Source organism: Vulpes lagopus, chromosome 23 (assembly GCF_018345385.1).
Source record: "Vulpes lagopus strain Blue_001 chromosome 23, ASM1834538v1, whole genome shotgun sequence".
In the NCBI taxonomy this organism is placed as follows: Eukaryota; Metazoa; Chordata; class Mammalia; order Carnivora; family Canidae; genus Vulpes; species Vulpes lagopus.
The window spans coordinates 60,755,714-60,778,912 of NC_054846.1; the positions used below are offsets into that span (position 1 = coordinate 60,755,714).

General features: G+C 53.8%; 1 protein-coding gene and 1 long non-coding RNA gene across 8 annotated transcripts; both read left to right on the forward strand.

The window, feature by feature from the left end:
* Positions 1-429: 429 nt before the first annotated feature.
* Positions 430-10,475, forward strand: LOC121481382. 7 transcript variants are annotated; one of them, XR_005985271.1, is made up of 8 exons: positions 430-1,139; positions 1,401-1,813; positions 1,937-2,033; positions 6,259-6,316; positions 7,835-7,932; positions 8,545-8,877; positions 9,360-9,613; positions 9,929-10,475. It is a non-coding gene; the product is annotated as an uncharacterized LOC121481382 (long non-coding RNA). The 7 variants fall into 7 exon arrangements; XR_005985269.1 differs by lacking the exon at positions 8,545-8,877 and having other exon boundaries at positions 430-738; positions 897-1,139; XR_005985274.1 differs by lacking the exon at positions 8,545-8,877 and having other exon boundaries at positions 1,924-2,033.
* A 9,568-nt stretch (positions 10,476-20,043) lies between these two features.
* Positions 20,044-23,178, forward strand: LOC121481057. The gene is made up of 3 exons (XM_041738016.1): positions 20,044-20,601; positions 20,773-20,907; positions 21,541-23,178. Exons 1-3 carry the CDS (start codon positions 20,044-20,046, stop codon positions 22,033-22,035), a joined length of 1,188 nt encoding a protein of 395 aa, XP_041593950.1. The 3' UTR covers positions 22,036-23,178.
* The last annotated feature ends 21 nt before the right edge of the window (positions 23,179-23,199 follow it).

Consider the following 23,199-nt stretch of genomic DNA (forward strand, 5'->3'; position numbering starts at 1 on the left):
ACCATATTTCACTCACGTGGGACTTAAGAACAGGAACAAAGAAAAAAGCAAACCAAAACAGACTCCCAATACAGAGAACAAACCTGCGGTTACTAGAGGGGAGGTGGGTGGGGGGCATGGGGATTACATTTATCGTGAGCCCAGAGCAGCGTGTGGAATCCCGAATCCCGCGATATTGTACACCTGAAACAAGTACACCTAACGTTAATTATATTAATCACACTGATATTAAAATAAATGGAAATAAAACAAAGCTCCAGTCTCGGAGTGGATTCCAGCGTCCCCCGCCTTTGGCGGTTAATGCAGCTACCTATGTGCCTGTGTCCCCAGCCCCGGATCCACCTGCCCCTCCGCTACAGGTGCACCGCGCGGGGCGCAGCGGCGAGGGGGCGGGGCCTGCGCTACAGCTTCCGGCGGAAGCGCCTGGGGGTAAGATGGCTGCCGCCGAGGCCGTACCGTGCGCTGTGGAGGCAGGTGGGGGCTCCGTTGAGGCGAGGCAGGGGGCGTCTCTGGTGGCTCTGCTCTCCCAGCCTGTGAACGGCACCCGCCACCTGAGGGCCTTGCTGGGCCTGGCGCTGCCCAGAACCCCTTCCCCCCGGACCCCGGTCTCGGAGGGTTGGTGAGAGCTGTTCTTGTGACTTGGGGCCGCATTGCAAACTCCCGCGGCCCCGGCGCCTTAGAGGAAGGAGTTCACAGGCTCGCGGGGGAGTTCTGGAAGCATCTTTCCTGCAGGGGCTGGTGAGCGCCGCGGTGCCTGCGTGTGATGGACCGGGTCGATGGGGGTCTGGCGCAGGGTTTCGGGAACGAGCGCTGAGTGGGGGGGACGGCGGGCGGGAGGGGAGGGCAGGGTAAACCTCCCCGAGGCACGGAGCCCCGAGCTGGGTTTGCAACATCAGGAGTGAGGCTGTTGCCTGCGAGGAGAGCAGCAAGCCCGCCGAGGGCTGAAGCAGCCTGACGTCCGGGAGCGAAGCGTTTGCGTCGAGGGAGCGCGGGGGCCTCGCCTGCCGCCCGGAGGAATTTGGACTCTGTCGGGGGGCATTAGCGGGCTTCGGGAGAATATGGAGCAGGAGAGTGATGTGATCCGATTTGCGCTCTTGGATTCATTCCAGTGACTGTATAGAGGCGTGGAAGCAGGCAAGGTATCCCAGCAACCGGACGCTGGACGGAGGCCTGACGGGGGGATGGGGCGGGGCGGCCCGCACGAGGCGTTTTGCACACCCACAGCATGAGGGATTCCTTCTGCCCTTCCCTGTTGCTGTTTTGCTGGGTGTTGCAGCAGCTTGTACCAAAGGCGTGGAGGGCATTGGTTCAGAGGGCACTTGGTGTTTGCAGGTGAGCTGGGAGAGGAGGTGGAGGACAAAGTTCCTCATGCTGCCTTTTTTTTTTTTTTTTTTTTTAAGATTTTTATTTATTTGTAAATGAGAGACACAGAGGGAGAGGCAGAGACACAGAGGGAGAAGCAGGCTCCATGCAGGGAGCCCGACGTGGGACTCGATTGCAGGATCACACCCTGGGCGGAAGAACGAAGGCAGACGCGGTGAGATGCTCCACCGCGAAGCCCCCCAGGCATTCCGCCTCGTGCTGCTTTTATTCCTTTCCGGGGACATCGCACTTTTTTTTTTAAGATTTCTTTTATTTATTCATGAGAGACACAGAGAGAGAGGGAGGCGGAGAAGCAGGCTCCACACAGGGAGCCCGACGTGGGACTCGATTCCGGGTCTCCAGGATCAGCTCCTGACGGAAGGCGGCGCTAAACTGCTGAGCCACCCAGGCTGCCCGCAGCGCAGACACTTAATTCCCTCCGGCGAAACAGGTGAGACCTTTCAATGTCTCTTTTTCAGATTCCTAACATCAAGAAAAGAACTCAAGAATTTTAAGTCTTATGCATTCTGGGTATGGTTGGTGTGTAATGAAGTTCAGCAGGATGTCTCTCTAGGTCAACAGGGCTATGATCTTGGTGATGGAAGAGGAACGTTCTGAGGACAACAGGTTCAGGATGGTGCTGTGACTATGGGCTGACATTGAGATTGAAGGTTTGTTGGATTTGAGGAAAGGCTTTCTCCACATTGGAACCATTTGGGGCCTTTGATTTCTGATCATTTAACATAAAAACTTTGTAGCAAGATTCAGCAGGAAGATAGTTTAGAAAAACCTTGAAAGGTCTGCGTGTTGTTTCACACCACCTGCTGGATAGCCGTACCCCCACCACACCTGCTGACCAGACCTCCCAATTGGCAGCTGTGCTTTTAAATAGCAGAGGGCAGCCCGGCAGCTCAGCTGCAACAGTGGGAGCCTTGGCCTCTGCTGATGGGGGTGGGGAGAGGAGTTTCCCTGAAATTGGTTTCAGTTACAGGGCGCGTTTCTATTTGATCCTTGGTTGTTATTCTCCAAGATAGGAGTTTTAAACCCAGCTGTGCCACTGACTCAGGGGTGATACTTAACCTCTCTGATCCTTCGTTTCTTTTTTTTAAAAGATGATTTTATTTATTCATGAGAGACACAGAAAGAGAGATGGGGGTTGGGGCAGAGACACGGGCAGATGGAGAAGCAGGCTCCATGCAGGGAGGCTGACTCGGAACTCGATCCCAGGATCCAGGGATCACGCCCTGGGCCGAAGGCAGCGCTAAATCTAAACCACCGAGCTCCCCCGGGCTGCCCTAATGCTTCGTTTCTTTCGTTTTTTTTTTTTTTTTTTTAAAGATTTTATTTATTTGAGGTTTTTTATTAGTCTATTTCCGATTTTATTTATTTTTTCATGAGAGACACAGAAAGAGAGAGAGAGGCAGAGATACAGGCAGAGGGAGAAGCAGGCTCCATGCAGGGAGCCTGACATGGGGCTTGATCCTGGGTCCCCAGAATCACACCCTGGGCTGAAGGCGGCGCTACACCGCTGAGCCACCCGGGCTGCCCCAGTGCTTCGTTTCTTAAATAAAACAGGAAGACTGGCTTTGGGGGCCTCTACTATCCCTGAATTCTAAAAATTATTACCTCCTGTTTTTCTCGCTCCCTGCCAGCTAACGTGTTTTCCTGAGGACAAGCACCAGGCTGCCTTCCCTACGAGTCACCTAACTCAGTGGGGTCAGTGCTCTGTACTCATCTGGTACTCAGTTGGAGTGAATAATTGATAAACAACGTTGTCTACTCTTCGTCTTATAAACAAAAGTTATTCACATGCTCGGAAAGTAACTTAAGGCTTAGATTCTGTGGTGGTAGACTTGGATACTACAAAGTTTAAAAATTCACTTCATTGTTTAGTTATGTTTATTTATTTAAAACAAAGTGACAAAGTGGAAGCCTCTAAAAATTAGATTTTCATTCTTTTTTTTTTTTTTTTTAATTTTTTTTTAAATTTTTTTTTTTATTTATTTATGATAGTCATACAGAGAGAAAGAGAGAGGCAGAGACACAGGCGGAGGGAGAAGCAGGCTCCATGCGCCGGGAGCCCGACGTGGGATTCGATCCCGGGTCTCCAGGATCGCGCCCTGGGCCAAAGGCAGGCGCCAAACCGCTGCGCCACCCAGGGATCCAGATTTTCATTCTTTAAAGGGCATCTGGATATGGTCTCTAACTATTGCTCACACACTGGTGACCTACTTCTATTGTAGAAAAGCACCGATGATTTGCTTTTGTTGTATTTGAGTTGGCAGATGTAAGAAATTTTCCTTGTTTAGTATTTAACTAGTGTTGCCTTTTTTTTTTTTTTTTTCTAAGATTTTATTTGAGACCAAGATAGCAAACAGAGATAGTGAGAGAGTGCATAACCAGGGAGGAGAGGCAGGGAGCCTGACTTGGGTGCTCATTCCAAGGACCCCAGGATCATGAGCTGAAGGCAGATGCTTAACTGACTGAGCCACCCTTGACAAGTGTCACTATTGTCGTTGGGTACCAAAGGTGCTATTCTCCATTTGGATAGGTGCAGTGGATTCCTGGGGCTGCCCTAACAAATCACCACAAACTTGGTGGCTTAGCACAACAGAAATTCATTCCCGTAGCTCTTCTAGCTCTGGAGGCTAGAAGTCCTAAATCAAGAACATGGCAGGTCCACGCTCCCTCTGAAGGCCCTAGGGAAGAATCCTTTCCTCCCAGCTCTTCCTGGCTCCTGGCAATCCTTGGCATTCTCTGGCCTGTAACTGCATCAGCCCCCTCTTTGTCCTGTCTTCATATGGCCTTGTTCCCTGCATGTGTCTCCTCTACTTTTAAGGATTCCAGTCATGGTGGGGATCCCTGGGTGGCTAAGCAGTTTGGCACCTGCCTTCAGCCCAGGTCGTGATCCTGGAGACCCGGGATCAAGTCCCGCTTCAGGCTCCTTGCATGGAGCCTGCTTCTCCCCTGCCTGTGTCTCTGCCTCTGTCTCTGTGTGTCTCTCATGAATAAATAAATAAAATCTGGGGATCCCTGGGTGGCCCAGCAGTTTAGCATCTGCCTTTGGCCCGGGGTGCAATCCTGGAGTCCTGGTATCGAGTCCTGCGTCAGGCTGCCAGCATGGAGCCTGCTTCTTCCTCTGCCTATGTCTCTGCCTCTCTCTCTCTATGTCTATAAATAAATAATACATAAATAAATAAACAAACAAACATAAAAAATAATAATAAATAAATAAATAAATATCTTTAAAAATTAAATAAAAATAAATAAAATCTTTAAAAAACCCCATTCCAGTCATGGGACTTAGGGCCCAGTGTAATCCAGTATGACCTCATCTTGACTAATTATGTCTGCAAAGACCCTATTTCTAAATAGGGTCACGTTCTTAAATTTGGGTAGGCATGAAATTTTGGGGGACACTTCAATCCCCAAAACCCCGGTTTGATGGTGACAGTTGCCAAGGGACAGGAAGTTCTGGTTGAAGGAAGGCCCACCAGGCCCGGCTCATGGTTCCCCTCATGAAGTCAGAACATGGAAGACAGATCCTGAGAGCCCCAAGCCTTCCGGGGCCTGGCGTTGCTAGTTCCTATTTCCTGTGTGTATTCTGTTCCCATAACCTGAGCACATATCCTTGCATCACCAGTTCTCACCAGCAGTTACTACGTGCCCTTTGTTAGATGTGTATAGTCGAGGTGGGTAGGAAGGCAAAATGTCTTTTTTTCCTGTGCTTGTGCTACTGAGCTTTCATTTGAGTGCCACCACAGGAAGAGTGGGACTGCAAGCATGAACTCCCATATTTTCTTAGCAGGAAGCTGCAGCAGCAATCGACAACGTGGTCTGGCTGAGACTGCCTTTTTTTTTTTTTACTAAAGCTGTTTGATGCTGCTTTATAGCACGTGGGACCCTCAGGTGCATATTGTGTTTCCAGTTTCCAGACTTGCAGAGTTATCCAGGAAGCAAAAGTTGTCATTATTTGAAAAGTATTCGTGGTGAACTGGCTACTTATAAAACGAGTTCTTACCCCGAACGTCTTCCCAGTGAATGTTTGCATAAATGCCAATCATCTTTGTCAGCCAGTGTCTCCGACATTTTTGTGTCTACATTAGGGGTCAGCCAGCTCCGGACTACAGGCCACATCCAGCCTGGGGCCTACTTTTGTATGGTCTGTGAGCTGAATCATTTTTTATATGTTTAATGGGTTGTGGGGGTGGGGGGTGGAGAATATGCAGCAGAGACTGTATGACCCACAAAAAAATATTTACTGTCTAGCCCTTGATGGAAAGTTTGCCAGCCTCTAGTCTAGGGCAGCGTACCACAAATAGAGTGTAAATGAATTGCAAGGTAAAACTGAATCTGGCATAAGAGGCAGGGTTTCACGACGCGTGTGAAAGCAATCATGGAAAACTGCTGTGGTCGGCTCTTGTCAACAAAGTGCAGACTTTTGAGCCATTGCAAACTGGCACTCGTGTGAAGTTAAACCAGAGAAAACCTGCAAGGAGTATGATAGGCTTCAAAAGAAAACGACTTAAATTCCTACTGCTGCTGTAACAAATGACCACCAAGTCAGTGGCTTTATTTCTTATTATTTTTAAAGATTTTATTTATCCATGAGAGACGCAGAGAGAGAGAGAGGCAGAGAAGCAGGCTCCATGCAGGGAGCCTGATGTGGGACTTGATCCTGGGACCCTCGGGTCACGCCCTGGGCTGAAGGCAGATGCTCAACCACTGACCCACCCAGGTGCCCCCAAGTCAGTGGCTTTAAAAACACCACAAACGCGTTATCTTGCAGCTCTAGAGGTCAGAAGTCCAAAGTGGGTTCTCGCTGTGTGAGCAAGGCTCCATTCCTCGTGGAGGCTCTAAGGGAGAGTCTGTTTCTTTGTGTTTTCCAACTCGTAGAGATTGACCTCATTCCTTGGCTTCCGATCCCTTCTATCTTCAAGCCAGCCATGGCCAGGTGAGTCTTTCTCACACGGTATCACTCTGAACCCGACTTTCCTACCCTCTGCACATTTAGAGGACCCTTGTGATTACACTGGGCACATCTGAATAATCCAGTACGACATCTTTATTTTAAGGTCAGCAGACCAGCGACCTTAATTCCATCTGCAACTTTCCTTCCTTCTTGCTGTGTAATTCTTCATATTCATAGGTTCTGGGGAATGGGATATGAACATCTTTGAGGGGGCCATCATTTTGCCTGCAACAGAACTCTTAAATTTGTTTCCACTCTCTCCCCCCCCACTTTTCTTTTTAAATCTTCATGATCAATCTTTTTTTTTCCTTATGATCAATCTTTATGACTAAATGTGAAATAAGGATATTTCGTGCTATGGTTCAATTTTTTTTCTTAATTGCTAGCAGTAAAATTAGTATTTTAGCCATCTGTTTCTAAGAACAAGAGCATAGCTATAATTATAACCTATAACTTACTAAATTAAGAAATCATCTTTCATATTTTTTTAGTTTTCATGAAAAGGTCCCAAAGAAACCTTTTTAAAAAAATCTATCTACTTCCCTTTCGCTAGATCAGTTATTCTTGGATAATAGTCCTTTATTACTTTTTCAGCAAACATGGTCCCACCAGCCAGCAATACTCTCTCTCTCTCTCATTTAGTGTTGGTCTTGATTTTTTAAAGTGGACTCAATACACGGTCACTGCATTTATACTTATTATTTCAGAGTTCTGAGCTCAGATCCGAAGATCATGCCAGCACAGAATTTCCTGTTGGTGTTGAAAGAAGTGTGAGGTGGCTCAGGGACATTTTATGATTAGCTTTGTGCTTAGCTGGCTATTGGGGGGTGTGGGCTCCTGGCACAGACTTAATCATGAGCAGGGCTCAGACTTCTTAGAAGTAAAAATCTTTTTTTTTTTTTAACCTAAATGAGGTTTAAGCAGCTAAGTTGTATTGCAGGATGGCTCTGAACTCTTTGGGCGGACAGTTCTTGTCCGTTTAGCCAACCCAGTGAGAACTGAGGGAGGCTCATCCAGACCAGGTGAGTGGGGGCACCGCAGATGCCTCATCACATCCTCAACTTTGGCCTCTTGCTTTTTTATCCCTGTCTCACTTCTGCTGCAGTGGTGTTCACAGAGAGCTGTAGAGTAGGGAAGAGAGCGCAGCACCTCCGTGGAAAGAGAGTTTGAGATCCTCCGCAAAGCTAGAGCCACTGTCCCCATAAAGTCTTGCTCTGGGCCGTAGACGCAGACTGGGCCTGTCCAGCTCCGACAGTGGCTGGGACTTCCCTTTTGGCTCGGCTTGGTCCTCCTCTGTTTTTGCCATCTGTGTCTGCCAAGAGCTGGACCTGAGGCCTAACGTTTCCCGGTGGCAGCGTCCCTTGTCCTCAGAGACAACTGCCTGTGAGAGCCCCATGGGGCGTCCACATGACTGACAGCCGCAAAGAACTAAGTACAGTCAGGGGGCAGGTGGCCGGTAGCTTGAATTTCTTAGCATTTGTTCAATTCTCTGCCTTTCAGTGTGGTCAGATGATGACTGGTGAAGATTTCTGGGAAGACTCTTTGAAAAGAATAAAGAGGAGGAAGGAATGGAGCCTCCCAAAGTGGAAACCCAGGGGGTGAGATCGAAGGCCTGCACTTCCCCAGGAGGGGCGGGTACTTTCCCCGCAGGGCACTTAGATGTGGGTGGTGATGGGTGAGGTGAATGGAGAAGCCTGCTTCTCTCTCCGTGTGAGGCTTGAAATGAGAAGTATCCTCCAGCATGCTTGGGTCCCAACTTGAGATTGCTTAAACTAGGCAGGGGTCTGAGATGAGAAGGAACAGTGAGGACGCCCCCTCACCGGCATCCTCCTGACCTTTCCTGCACTCTCACTGTGAAGACTTTGGTATCAGGCTCACACTCTTCCTGTTCCTGGCCTGATTCCGGGGAGCCCCAGCCCCTCAGATGGACCCAGGTGCCAGCACTTTCTCCTGCTTCTCCATACCCCACAGTGATGTTGCTTCTGGGGTTAGCCAAGCTGCTCGTCTGTCCACCTTTAGAGCAACAGTGTTTCTCTGAGTTCCTCCCTTAGCCCTTTGCTCGTCTCTGCACACTGTCCTTGCAGTTTTGGCCACTTGGCCAGTGTCTGAGCTTATCACAGCCACTCAGCCTTGTGCTGACTTCCGGATCTCTAGGGCCAGCCTTGACCTCTCTCCTGAATTTCATGTGTTCCTGCCTGCATGTCTTCCAGGCACCATAAATCAACATAGCACATCCCAAGTGGATTTCCTCTCTCCTTCCGCTCTGGTCATCCTGAGGACCCGATCTTAGTGAACTTTGCCATCTTCCGCAGTCACCCAACCCAGGGACTTTCATGACCTCTCCGGTCCTCATCACAACCCACACCTACTGCATTGCCATATCCTGCAGTGTTCTCCTTTACATTTGCCTGAATCTCTGCTCTCCTGATTGCTTCCGCCACAGTAGCTTGGCGTAGCCTCTGTCGTCTCTCCTACAAATAGCTGGTCTCCCTGCCCTGGACCTGCTTCCTCCTATCCCAAGCAGCCGGAGGGAGCTTTCTAAGGTACAGAGTTGACCACGTGGCTCTCCTCAAGCAGCCTAGGGGTGCCTCATCTGTAGTGGGGGACAGAGGGGCTTTCCATGTTTGGACCCCACTCCTCTCTCCACACTGTATCCCTAGTTTGCATTCTAGAATAAAGTTTGTAGGTATAAATCTCTGTGTTTTCACACATGCAGTCCCTTTGCCTAAATTCCCTTTCCAACTGACTTTCTCTCGCTAACTCCTACTCAGCTTTTATAGCTGAGCTCAGCTGCTGCCTTCTGCAGGGAACTTTTCTGACTCCTCCAGTGAAGTGAGATAAGGGTCCCTTCTGGGCTTCTGTGGCCTCTGGGCTCCTGTGGCAACCTCAGTCCTCGCATTTTATGGCATTATTTTGACATTTATTTAAAAATGTTTACATGTTGCTGACTCTTAAGTGCTTTACAAATACTGAATCCTAACAATAACCCTTTGAGCTAAGTACTAATAACTGTCTCCAACTCGAGGTGACAAAACTGAGCACCGGGCGATCAAGTAACCTGTCCAACATCATGCGGCTCAGAAGGGTGGAGCCAAGATTGGAACGAAGGCTGTGTGCCTGGCACTGGGGTCCGTGTGCCTCTCGCATTGGTGGCCGACCTCCCTCCTCCCCTCCCCCACCTTTGCCGCTGGATCGCCAGCTCCTCAGGGACCTTAACATCTCCAGCACTTGGCCTGAAAGCTCAGTGTGCACACATTGACCGATTAATCCACACCACAGGTAGGTCAGAGACAGTAGTTTTCTTTAGCAAACAAATGGGTTTGTCCTGAATGTGTATGTATCAGCTAGTCACCCTAGTCCGCGTGGAGCACAAAGCAAGGTCCGACCCCCTCACTGTATTCTGGGCACTTGGCCTGAGTCAGAAGGCAGCCGTTTCTGCTTTCACTGCAGCCCGGCTATGGATCTGTAGGGGGTGGCATAGATGGAGAAGGTTATGGGTCCCTGTGACATGAGTAAGGTGGGTGGGCTTGAACTGGGGTTGTTTGTTGGTTTTTTTATTTTTTTTTTAATCTTATTTATTTACTTCTTTGACAGAGCATATAAGCATGAGGAACAGCAAAGGGAGAGGGAGAAGCAGACTGCCTATTGAGCAGGGAGCCTGACACGGGGCTCTATCCCAGGACGTGGGATCATGACCTGAGCTGAAGGCAGAAGCTTAACCGACTAAGCCACCAGATGTTTCTGAACTGGGGTCTGCAGGTGTGGAGCGCTGCACACTGCAGGCCAGGGTGCAGCGTGCTGGTGCGTCTCAGGGCGAGTGTGATGAGGTCCTGAGCCTGTGGAATGGGGCTCAGGTAGCTGGTGCTGGGGGTTCCGGTCACTGGGGGTCGGGCCAGGGACCAGGGCCCTGGCCTCTGCCTTCCACCTGCCCTTCCACGGCCCGGGGCCTTCCCCGTCAGCACCTGCCATAGCCCACTTGCTGCATTTGGGTCCTTGGTGTGTGTTCAGAGAACTCGGTCTCCTGGGTCGCCTGGCAGGCTCCGTTAGTAGAGCCTACAACTCTCGATCTCGGCTTTGGGAGTTCAAGCCCCATGTTGGGTATAGAGGTCACTTAAATAAAAATAAAACTTAAAAAAAAAAATGCTCGCTCTCCTACCTGGGGAGTCAGAGTGCTCTCCAAACTAATGATTTCTGCACCCAGGGAGAGCCCGCTGCCAAAAAGGCCCGGTCAAATCCTCAGGTGTACATGGACATCAAGATCGGGAACAAGCCGGCCAGCCGCATCCAGATGCTGCTGTGTTTAGACGTTGTTTCCCGTGACAGCAGGTGAGCAGGACTCTGGCCCGAGGCTGGTGGCCAAGCCGGCTGGGGAGGAAGCTGCCTGGAATCTTGAGACTTCAACACCTTTTATCTGAGCCCTTCTGAGACATCTGGGACCCCAGCCTCTTGTCACATGAGCCTGCACAGGCATTCTTGAAGGCTTAGGACCATTAGAAAGATAGGCAGTTGCAAGTTATAAATTGTATTTTTTTTTTGGTAGTTTTGTTTTGATATTTTGCAGACACAGATGCGTGGAATATTCTGTAGGGATAGTACGAGGATCTCTTACATATGCTTTATCCACTCACTACGTTACTTTTTTGCCCTCAGTACACTTTTCCATTTAATTTACACACTCGGATATATTTCTTCCTCACCCCCACCCCCACCCCCACCCCGGCTGTGACAATTGAGAGGAAGTTGAAGACATCGTGCCTCTTGACCCCTAAATAGTTAAGTATATATTTGCTAAGAACAAGACTGCTTCCTTACGTGATCACAGCATGCCCGCTGAATCTGTACGCTATTTCCTGATCTTTGGGCCGAGTTCAGGTTTCAGCACTTCCCTAGCATCGCCCTTTCTGGGGACTGTCGTGGTCCTTCCCTGGCGAAGACTCCCGCTGCACGGGCACAGTCGAGTCTGTAGCCTCCCTCTGTTTGGAACAGAGTCTCGGTGTCTTTCTTGATCTCGAGGATTTGAAGAGAACAGGCCTGCTCTGCAGAGGGTTTCTTAGTCTCTGCCTGGTGCTTCCCCACGTGAACGTTCTGGTAGGAACACCTCGTGTGAGGAAGCGCACGACGACGATACTTCTAGCATTCGTGAGGTCAATTTAGGTCACTTGCTTGAGGAGAGGGCTGCCAGCTTTCTCCACTGGAAGGTGACTATTTTTAGAGCTCTAAATTAAAAGCTAACATTTATTTTCTCCTCACTACCTCCAGCTCTTGCCTTGCCTTTGAGGTGACTACCATTCACAGGTATTGTGTGTTTCCTATTTTCTTGATTATTCATAATGATTGTTTTTTATCCATAATCCTCTTTTTTTTTTCGGGGTGGGGGGGTTTACCAAAGTCATAATTGCACATAGTTTCAAGAAAATCCATCTGTGACGTTTGTTACAACATGATGTTCTCCTCCCCACCCCTCTCCCAGCGTCAATTTTTCTGCCTGCCAAAGGCAACATTCATTTCTTTCAGGTGATGATTTGGCTTTTATTATATGTCTGAAAAACATGGATACGTTACCACCACTAGATTGTTTTTCACTTTTGGGCTGTTTTAGGTCAAATTTTTCTGGGAAGCAGACTCCTGGAGGGTCACCTGTGGAAAGTTTGTCAGGGGGTAATCTCGGGGACAACTCTTGCAAGGGAGCAAGGGGAGCAGATTGTGCAGAGTGGAGTTGAGCCACGGTGCAGTCACACAGGCCTCAGCTGGTCCCAGGGTGCCAGGCTTGGGGCCCCTGGCTTGTTCCATACTCAGGCCTGGGGCCCAGGCGTGAGTTCTGGCTGAGGCCCAGGAGGGGTGAGCAGCTCCCTTCCACTGAGGGCATCTCCTGGCACGGAACTTCTCCAGGGTCTGTGAGCGTCTCACGCTCCTGGGAGGTGAGAGAGTAAGGGTGTTGGTTTCGAAGGGGATGGAAGTGGCTTCCCCAGGCGTCCACTGCCATCCGCCTCACCCACCACTCCCATTCTCCTCGGCTGCTACTGCACCTCGGTCTCCTCTTTCCTCCCCCAACCTCTGAAGTGTTGCAGGGACCCAGAGCTCAACCCTTGTTTTGCCTCTCTTCCCTCCCTCTTCCCTTCATGGTTCTGAACCTGTTAGCCCAGTGCCTGCCTCTTAGACCTGATTCTTTAAGTGGAAATGAAAATCCTGGCTCACATATCTTTCCATCACATAGTTTTTCTTTTCTTTTCTTTTTTTTTTTTTTTAAAGATTTTACTTATTTATTCACGAGACACACACAGAGAGGCAGAGACACAGGCAGAGGGAGAAGCAGGCTCCCCGTGGGGGGTACCCTGGGATCACAACTCAAGCCAAAGCAGCCGCTCAGCCTCTGAGCCACCCAGGCGCCCCATCACATAGTGTTTTTAAAGAATAGGGATCCCTGGGTGGCGCAGCGATTTAGCGCCTGCCTTTGGCCCAGGGTACGATCCTGGAGACCTGGGATCGAATCCCACGTCGGCCTCCCGGTGCATGGAGCCTGCTTCTCCCTCTGCCTGTGTCTCTGCCTCTCTCTCTCTCTCTCTCTGTGTGACTATCATAAATAAATACAAAAAAAAAAAAAATTAAAAAAAAAAAAGAATAGTGTTATGTCATAATTATAAAAGAAAATGAAAGTGATTTACAATAAAATAGTATGTATTTTGGTATTTAAATGCTTGGCCACAGCCAAATATGTGAAATACTTTAACCGGCTCTTCTGCCCCGAGCCACCGTTAGCCCTAACTGCAGTGCCGACTGCTACAGGTGTGTTTTGTTGCCAGGATCACGGTAATATTTTCTGAAACTGAAAATCCCTCGGTAGAATTCTGAACAAAAGGAAACTTCACTGTTCTCTCAGTTTATGTGGTAGGTCTATTTCTGGAAAAATTCAACGCAGAAAATAAGTTTTGGATTTTTAAAAAGATTTATTTTAGAGAGGGAGGTGGGTAGGGGCATAGGGAGAGAGAATCTTAAGCAGACCCTCTGCTGAGTGCTGAGCCCAACAGGAGGCTCCATCCTGGGACCCTGAGGTCATGACCCCAGCTGAAATCAAGACTTGGGTGCTTAACCGACTGAGTCACCCAGAGACCCCCAGGAGTCTTTGGATTTATGTGTAAAATGGAGTTAGGTTCTTAGCTGAGATCATTATGAAGAGATTTTTCTGTGCTACATAACTTTCTCAGGGCATTGGAAAGTCTGAGAGAATGAAGAATAATTGTTTCTTAGGGCGCGGGGTTGGGGGTGGGGGTGTCAGTCCATGAAGCACGAACCCCTGATTTCCGCTCAGGCCTTGATCTCAGGGTAGAGAGTTCAAGCCCCCTGTTGGGCTCCAGGCTGGGTGAGGGGCCTCCTTTAACAACGGGGGGATTCTTGTTACGGGGGCGCTGCGGGGCGTCTGAGTCCCTGCTCCCTTCGCACTAAAGCGGGCGCCGCCCCTCCCCGGCAGCCCCGGGACCCCCAGCAGTCCCGACGGCGAGACCGCACCTTGAGGTCTCCAGCTGCCTCCAGGGGGCAGCGGCGGCCCGTCCAGCGTCCGCAGGCCAATCCGCCTCGGTGCTGGGCTCCCCCTGGGGCTTCCCTCGGGGCCCTGCTCCCCCCCCCCCCGCCCCCCTGCTCAGCGCCCCGTCCTGTCCCCGGACTCCGGTCCATCTCTGGCAGCGGGGCTTGCGCTCGTCTCCCTGCTCCCACCTCGTCGTCGTCCAATCCGCGGGGAAGGCCGAGAGCCCCCCCCCCCCCCCCCCCCCCGGGAGCCACGGCTCCCCCACCCGCCCCCGCCCCGGTCCTGAGGTCGGTCCTGAGGTCGCCTTTCCTGGGAGGTTCCTCCAGCATCTGCGGGGCGCCCGGATTCCGAAGGTGCCCGCGCCCGGCCACGAAGTGCCTCCTGCTCTGTCGGCCTCGCAGTTAGTAGCCGCTTCGGGGGCGGCACCCAGGCCTCCCTGATCTCTGCGGGATTCTGGAAGGTGTGACTGAGTATTGGGGTAGTTGAGGCTGACGTTCACCAGGCTGGTTTGTACTGCGGCAGGCGCCCCACCGCCCCGAGCACCCCATCATCCCCACCGCCATCACCCCCATCACCCCCACCACCCCGACCACTCCCACCGCTCCCATCACCCCCAGCACCGAGGGTGCAGCGGGGCCGTGGCCCCGTCGAGGGCAGCACGCAGGCCCCAGGCTTTGGCATTTACACCGCCAGCACACAGCCTGTGCTACCTCTCAGCCCTGCCAGACCTGGGCTTTTTAAGCTCAGGTGTTACCTCCTCCAGAATCTTACGTGGTCCTGTTACCTCTGGGTGTGTGTGAGAGAGAGAGACAGACAGACAGACAGACAGAGACATGCCCACATGTGACTGTGGGATGTGCTTCCACTGACTGAGCAAATGTCTGTGCCGCTAGGCTGTGCTCTTCTGTAGTAGGATTTTTTTTAACAGCTTTATTTTTATTTTATTTCTTTTTTTTCTAATATTTTTTTAAATTTTTATTTATTTATGATAGTCACAGAGAGAGAGAGGGGCAGAGACACAGGCAGAGGGAGAAGGCAGGCTCCATGCACCGGGAGCCTGATGTGGGATTCGATCCGGGGTCTCCAGGATCGCGCCCTGGGCCAAAGGCCGGCGCCAAACCGCTGCGCCACCCAGGGATCCCGTATTTTATTTCTTAAAAATTTTATTTATTCATTCATGAGAGAGACACACAGAGAGAGGCAGAGACACAGGCAGAGGGAGAAGCAGGCTCCATGCAGGCAGCCTGATATGGGACTCAATCCCGGGACTCCAGAGTCATGCCCTGGGCCAAAGGCAGGTGCCATACTGCTGAGCCACCCAGGGATCCCCCCTTTGCCCATTTTTTAATGGAGTTGTCTTTTTATTATTGAATTGCAAGAGTTCTTTCAATATTCTAGGTATAGATCTCTTATCAGATACATGATTTGCGAGTGTTTCTGGCCATTCTGTGGGTTGTCTTTTCACTTTCTTTATGGTTTACTTTGAAGCAGAAAAGTTTTAATTCTGTTGAAGTCCAATATATTTTTTCTTCTATCAGTGTGTTTTTGATGTCATAACTAAGAAGGCTCTGCCTAAACTAAGGTCATGAAGATTTATTCTTGTATTTTAAGTTTTATGGCTTCACTCTTAAATAGGGCTCTGACCCATTTTGAGTTAATTTTTGTGTATAGTATGAGAAAAGAGGTTTAATTTCCTTCCTTTGTGGATGTCCAATTGTCCCAGGCATTTGTTGAAAAGGCTGTTCTTTTCCTTGTCTTGGCATCTCTGTTGAAAATCAATTGACCATAGATGTAAGGGCTTATTTCTGACCTTTCTGCTCTGCCTCACTGATCTGTAAATCTGTCCTATGACAGCTCCATGGTACATTTTGAATTTGACAAGCGTGGATCTTCCAGTTTTGTTCTTTTTTTTTTTTTTTTTCCAGATTGTTTTGGCTGCTCTAGGTCTCTAGCATTTCCATATGAATTTTGGGAATACGTTTTCAACTTCTGCAAAAAAAAAAAGCCAGCTAGGATTTTGATGGAGATTGCGCTGAATCTGTAGATGAGTTTGGGAAGTGTCGTGATCTTAACAGAATTAAGTTTTCCAACCCATGAACATGGCTTTCTTTCCATTTGTTTAGGTCTTTACTTTCTTTCAGTAATATTTTATATTTATCAAAGTATAAGCTTCTACTTTTTAAATTTATTCCTAAGTATTTTATTCTTTCGATGTTATTGTCAATGAAATTGTTTTCTTGATTTTTTTTTAAGATTTTATTTATTTCTTTGACAGAGACTGAGGAAACAAGCATGAGGAGAGGGAACAAGAGGAGAAGCTGATGCTCACTAAGCAGGGAGCCAGATGCAGGGCTTGATCCCAGGACTCTGAGATCATGACCCAAGCCGAAGGCAGATGCCCAGCTGACTGAGCCTCCCCTCTTGATTTCATTTTATTTCATTTTCAGATTGTTCATTGCTCCAGTCTAGAGAGAAGTTGATTTTTGTGTATTGATCTTATATTCTGCAACTTTGCTGAGTTTATTAGTCCTATAGTTTTCCAATAGGTTCCTTAGGATTTTGTGTATAACGAGATCATGTCATCAGCGAACTTCACTTTTTTTTTTTTTTTTTTTTTTTTTGCAATTTGCCCTGACTAGAACCTCTAGTACAATGTCAAATAGAAGCAGTGAGGGCAGATGTCTTGGTCTTATTCCTGAGCTTCGGGCAAAAATCCCTAGTCTTCACCATGTGGGGACTTTTGTAGGGGCTCTTTATCAAACTGAGCAGGTTCTCTTCCTAGTTTTGTAAGATGCCTTTTCCATTCTATCGAGTTGATTCTGTGTTTTTTTGTACTTGATCCTGTTAATGTGCTATGTCATATTGCTTTTTGGATGTTAAACCAGCCTTGTGTCCCTGAGATGAATCCACATTTATCTTTTTTTTTTTTTTTTCACATTTATCTTTTGAGTGACTAGTGTGACTACACCAGGGCTGGGGCCAGTGTCCCCAGGGCTTACCAGGAGGAGCCTGGCTATGAAGTAGACAGTACTGAATGAATGAATGAAAGGCTAAACCAATCTAAAGTAGTTTAAACGACTCTGCTCACCACTTCATTGACTTCACCTGAGCGGAAGATGAGGCGTCCACACGGTATCCTCCTGGGCCTGAGCTGCCTGAAGGGCTGTCCACACACGTGGGCACAGATGTCCCTCTGAGGGCCGGGCCCCGGGGTATGGGCTGAGCCGCCCCTTCTCGCCCCCAGGCCTGCTCTCCATGGCCAGCTACGGCCCCAGTTCTTCCTGACGTGTGACAAGACGGATTGGCTAGATGGCAAGCACGTGGTGTTCGGGGAGGTCACGGAAGGCCTGGATGTCCTGCGGCAGATCGAGGTGGGGGGCTGCCCAGCTCCAGGTGCATGGCCCTATGGGGGAGCTGGGGGGGCGCTGCTCCACTCAGGGGAGAGTGGGGGGCACGTGGGGAGGGGCCCCAAGCCACCCGTCACCCTCCACCCTCCCCGGTTTCTGCCCCCATCTGTCCCCACAAGGCAGCAAGGACGGGAAGCCGCAGCAGAAGGTGATCATCGCCGACTGCGGGGAGTACGTATGAGTCTGCACCCCCCCGTGTCTGCACTGCCCTGCGTCCCGGAGCGGTCACACCGTCTCAGGGCATCAGTCCCCTCTGGGCAAGCAGGGCTTTGTGTCCCGGCTCCTGGAGTCTGCTTGGAGCAGCTCTTGTGCAGAGGCGGCCCGGGCTTCCTCTGGCTCTCTCCCCAGGGTGGCTGTGGGCCGGGAGGGCAGAGGCGCCGCGTCTTCCAGGCCTCTGCTGCCGCGGCTGCTCCTGGGCCCACCCGTGTGGCTCCCGGACATCGCTTCTGCTAAAATAAATCCTAGTTCTTGTCCTGCTGCCTGTCAGCCAGGTCCAGGTGTTTACAAAGGTTGCGGCTGTGCCTGGACCTCCTCCTGCGACAGAGCAGAGCACCGCGCTGCCGTGTGCCTCCCGCCCGGGCCGAGGCCCTGAGCGCGCACCCTTGTCAGGTGGCCGCAGGGCCGCGGAGGCTGAGCTGGTGCAGGTGCCTCCATCCTGCTGTCCCTGCCTCTGTCCTGCCCTCACACCTGGTCCAGTCAGACGGGCACCCAGTCGCCTGTTACTCGGTCGCTGCACCAGTGGTCAGTAGAGTCCTGCCGGGCCCTGCGCTTGGTGCTGGGGAGACTGAGGCACAGATGGTTCCTGGCCCCTCCCCGCCCTCCCCTAGACCCAGAGCAAGTCCAAGTCTGTGCCAGTTCGAGGCTTTGCTGCTGGTCACCCTTCGGCATGTCCCGTGTGCGGAGGCCGAGCCCCAGAAGCCATCAGTCACCAGAAACGACTCCCGGGCAGCCACTGGCTCACCTACTGCCTGCCAGTGGCTCTGATCAGGGTCTACACTCCAGCCACTGGGTGCAGCGGCTTCTTGTTTTGGGTTGAGGTTGGGTTGAGCCAGGAGGGGAGGGGAGCAGGCCTGTGACCCCGGCAGGTCACGAGCATCCCTGGCCAACCTTGGTCTCTGCCTTCGGGGGCCTTGTCACCGTGTGGGGACTGGCAGCGATGAGGCCATGGCTGGCGTGGGAGAAGAGGTGTGCGGGGTACTTGACAGGCTGGCTCTAGGGATGACATGGGGAGGGGCATGGGCTGGCCTGAGCCCCAGAAAGGAGAACAGGACGTCCATGGAGGGAACACAGTTCGTCGCTGTGGTTCCGTGGCTGCCCCGGGCGGGCGGGCTGGGCACACTGGCTGGGAAGCCGGGGACCAGGAGCCCTGGGGTGGCGGGTGTGAAGTGTAAGAGCCTCCCCAGAATCTGTCATGGGGTCACCCCAACCCTCCCGGGGTGGTAACCAAGCCTCGGGGGAGTGGACAGGTCCCGATATCCGGGCTGACGATCGAGCATCTGCTGCCTGCCTCCGCTGGGCCGGGGCTCCATGGGGACCCCATGCCTGGCTGCGGGGAAGGAATGGGGACAGAACCAGGGTGCGGCTCACGGATGGAATGGCACAAGTCATGCTTTCAAAGATTTAATAACACATTTTCAAAATACATCAGGTTGAGTAAATCAGATCACCAAGCAGCGCGCAGAGCACGATCCTACCTGTAAACTACCCGTAGTGTCTACCTGGAGACAGACGTGTGCGCGAGGAGACCAGAAGGAGGTACGGCGGATGCTGAGCTCTGTGCTGGGACTGTGTATATTTGTATGATACTTTTTATTTTCAAAAATTTCCCTGGTGCCCACACCCCTGATATTCTCAGTGAGGAAAAGTTTATTTTGTTTTTTAAATTTTTTTTTTTTTTAATTTTATTTATTTATGATAGTCATACAGAGAGAAAGAGAGAGGCAGAGACACAGGCAGAGGGAGAAGCAGGCTCCATGCGCCGGGAGCCTGACGTGGGATTCGATCCCGGGTCTCCAGGATCGCGCCCTGGGCCAAAGGCAGGCGCCAAACCGCTGCGCCACCCAGGGATCCCGTTTATTTTGTTTTTTGTTTTTGTTTTTGTTTTGTTGTTGTTTGTTTTAGGGCCAAACGGACTCGCAGCTCTGGGTGAGAAGAGACCGTCTGCAGAGCTCCAGCTCAGCATTCCGGAGGCCTGGGGACGGCGCGGGGACACAGCAGCCCCGGCAGGGGCGTGCCCCGTGCCACCCGAGGTCCCCGGGCCTGGTGCGCACCAGGCCCACCTCAGCCTGAGGCGGGACCAGTGTCGGTTCCAACACAGGGGCACCTGCTGGATGTGCTCTGGGAGGAGTGGCCTCGAGTGCAAGGCTGCCGGGGAGGCCCAGACGGGTACATTCCCGTAAAGCAACACCCGCTGACCCCGGCGGCCTCGCCAGGACAGAGCCAACGCCCCGAGGAAAGCCCTTGAACCTGCGGGGGACCTCCTACGTCACTGGAACCAGCCGCAGAGCCGGGAGTCCAGGTCGGGTCTGCTCCCCGACCCACAGCCTCTGGTCCTGTGGCATTTTGGGCGTTTCTTGAAGCACATTACCCACCGTCCTCCACAGTGACTCACGGACGGAAGGCCCGGTAAGCCGGCGGGTGGGCGGGGCCGCAGGCTAGGGGCGCATGGGGCGGTGCCGGGTCAGCACCCCCGACATGGCTGTTCCTCCGAGGCCAACCCCACCCCCCGCCCCTGCCCCCGCCCCCACCTTGACCGCAACCTGGGCGGCAGGTGAGCCACAGGAATGAGTGGGCTGTCGTGCACTGACACCACGGCCTTCTCGGTTGGGGTTTGGTCTGGTGGTCACCTGCACGGCCGCAGGCTCCAGAAGTCAGCTACGGTGTGGCAGGGGATCCAGATGGCCATCCTCATGCATCCCAGGGCACACCGGGCAGGGCCCCCAGCCCCGGCGTGCGGGCTACACGCTGGGCGTCCAAGAGTCCAAGTGCAGGTCGGAGGTTCCCAGGCCTTCGCTGCCCTTGGTGTTGGGAGGCGACCGCTGGTCACTAAGGTCCCGAAGCGGCAGCTGAGCACCCGGGCTGGGTGTCGGCTCTGCCGGGAGCAGGGGAGACTGAAGCTTGACCCCGAGCAGGACTCGTCGGGCAGCACACGGGTCAGAGGCTGCGGGGGAACCAGACAGAACCCAGGTCTCCAGAGTCCAGGTGCACTGTGCTCGGGTCGCTGCCTGGCCGCGGTCCAGGCCCCCTGCACCCAGTCCGGCCCACCCTCTGCGATCCTCGGCACCGGCTGTCCCCCAACAGGGCCCGGCCTCCATACCCGGGTCCCCTCTTCGGGGGGCAAGGTGACTGCGGGAATGTGCCCCGGGGCATGGTGCTCCCACCTGTGCCGGGCCTGGGGGGCGGTCCAGGCTTGGCGGCGGCTCTGAGGAGAGCAGCAATTTCAGGGAGTGCCCTGCCCAGGCCCCTAATTACTGCCTGTCGCGCCCTGGGACACAGGCCGCTCTCGCTTGCAGGTCTGGGCTCCTGGGCACAGCGGGGCACGGCAGCAGCGGCCTGTTCTACCTCTGGGGGCTCCCCCGCGGCTCCCCCTGCCCAGCCTGCAGGGGCCCCGAGAAACGGGCTTCATCTTAACTCTGAGCGGCTGGTGGGTGTGTGGGGTTGTGTGCTGACGGTTCTGAGGGCCCATCTGGGGTCAGTGGGAGGCACACCGGGCTGGGTACTGATGGCGCCGGTTGGGGCCGCTGCAGCCACTGCCTTGGCTCTAAGAGTGGCGTCTCTCAGGGTGGAGAAGCTGGCGGGAACTGGGCGCCCCAAGGTTGTTGTGGGGTGGGGGGTGCTCACACCTCTTCCCCAAGGAGGGAATGCAAGTAGGTGCTGCAGTGGCCTGGTGGGTGGCCAATGAATATGCCACGTTAGGAGCCCAGTACTCGCTGTGCTGAGGGCAGGAGCCCTGCTCAGAACCCAGCTGGTCACCCTCGGGCCGGGGTCACCTGCAGCGCAGGCTGGGGATGGCCAAGGACACGTCCTAAGACGGGACGTCAAAGTGGCACCGCGCGGGCAGCAGTGCTGCGTCCTTCAGGCCTGTGAGGCTGGGCCGGCCAGTCTAACAGAAACCCCAGGGCTGGGGCAGGGCACCCCGGCAGGCATATGTGGCCCTCCCTGCCCTCCCCCCCCCCCCACAGCAATGGTGGCTTTGTGAGTGTTCCCTGCCTGCAGGAGAGGGGGGCAGCGCCTCAGTGGCAGCCGCACGCCCTGACCACCATGTTGCGGTGCTTGCGCAGGATGACGTTGTTGCTACTGTCGTAGTAGAGCACGGAGGTGGCGCTCAGCTTGGTGGGGGCGCAGCACGCCTTGGGGACCACATCCGGCTTCATCAGGTGCACCTGGCCAGACGGGGCGGCGGGCAGAGGCATGAACACGGGGCTTCCCCGAGCCCCCACCCCCTGTGCCCTCCCCACCTGCAGCTGAGGTGGGTGCTGACATGGAGACGTGCCCCACCCCTTCCCCGCCCCACTGTCCTCAGGGCACCCCCTGAGCCCCAGCTGGTTCCCCTCAGACGGGACAGTCCAGCACACGGTGCCCCTCCAGGTGCCCTCCCCGCCCCTCTCTGTGCCTCTGTGATGTGCCCCACCCCCCCAGCCGTGGTCTGTCTCCCTCCCACGTGCGAGCCGGTGATGGTCACAGGCCTGGAGATGGCCCAGCAGCCTAGGCCCGCCCCTAGGGTGTGCAACGCGCTTCTCCCACAAAGCGCTTCCCACACTGGAGACCACCTCTAAGGCCACGACTGTTCTGGACAGACCAGGACTGAGGCCCGGGGCCTGGGGGCGGCACGAGGCTCCCCGCGTGGCAGTGGGACCTGGGCCCAGCGCACTGACCTCTTGCCCCCTACAGCTCTGCTGCCAGGAACGGGCCCGAGGGAGCGGCCTGCCTTCAGCATCCAAAAAATACGTGCCTGCAGCGCCAGCGGCTGGGCAGGGGCCACATGCAGGGTGCCTGGCCGGGGGGCTGCACAGGTGAGGTGGCCTCCCCACAACCCCGGCCTCCAGCCCTGGCAGGGGCACTGAGTGGGACCCAGGCGAAGCTATCTGGTGGGGGGCCCGCCGGCAGCCTGGCCCCCGCCCCCCCAGGCCCAGCCTTGGCCCCGTAGGCCCAGCGCGGAGCCGCCTGCAGAAGGACACTGGTTGCTCGGGGCCCAGCAGCCTCGCGGAGGCCCAGCCCGGCGGGGACGCGGCTGCCACTGCCCCCAACATCCCCACCTCCACGCGCCATGGCTGGGCTTGGTGTCCGTAGGCCTACGGGACAGAAACCAGGGGACACGGCCCCCCTGCAGCAGCCGTGGGTCTCTGCGGGCTGGAAACCCACGAGGGCCGCTCCTGACCTGGGGCTGGGGGGAAAGTCTGGCGCCGCCGGGCGCGGCCTGAGACTCCCCGCAGACGACAGACAGAAAGACAGGCCTTTGTCCCATCTGGGCCCAGACCAGGGGCTGTGGAGGCCACGGTGCCAGCCCACTTAGCTTGGTGTGGGCCCTGGGCGAGCAGGTCACAGGGTCTGTCACTGGCTGGGCCGCTCTGGGTACAAGTCACGCCCCTGCCAAGGGGGTACAATGGCTCTCTGCTCGATCCCCACACCTGCGTATCCAGGACAAGGGCCTCGTGCCGGCACCACCGGGATCGGGGCACAGAGATGTCCCAACCTGGTCCCCGCTCTCATGGATTCCGTGGGGAGGGAAGGGGACACGGGGAATATTCCAGTCGGCACCCAGGACCTCGGGGTAGGCACAGCCCTCCAGCCGAACGGCTCACCTACAGACCCCAGGTGCCCCACTCCCTGCCCCTCCCGAGGGCCGCCCTGCCTCTGCCCTGTACCAGCTCTCAGACACCCTGTCGGGGGGCCACCGCAGCCCCCCGCTGGCACCCTGCCTGCCCCGCCCTCGTCCTTCT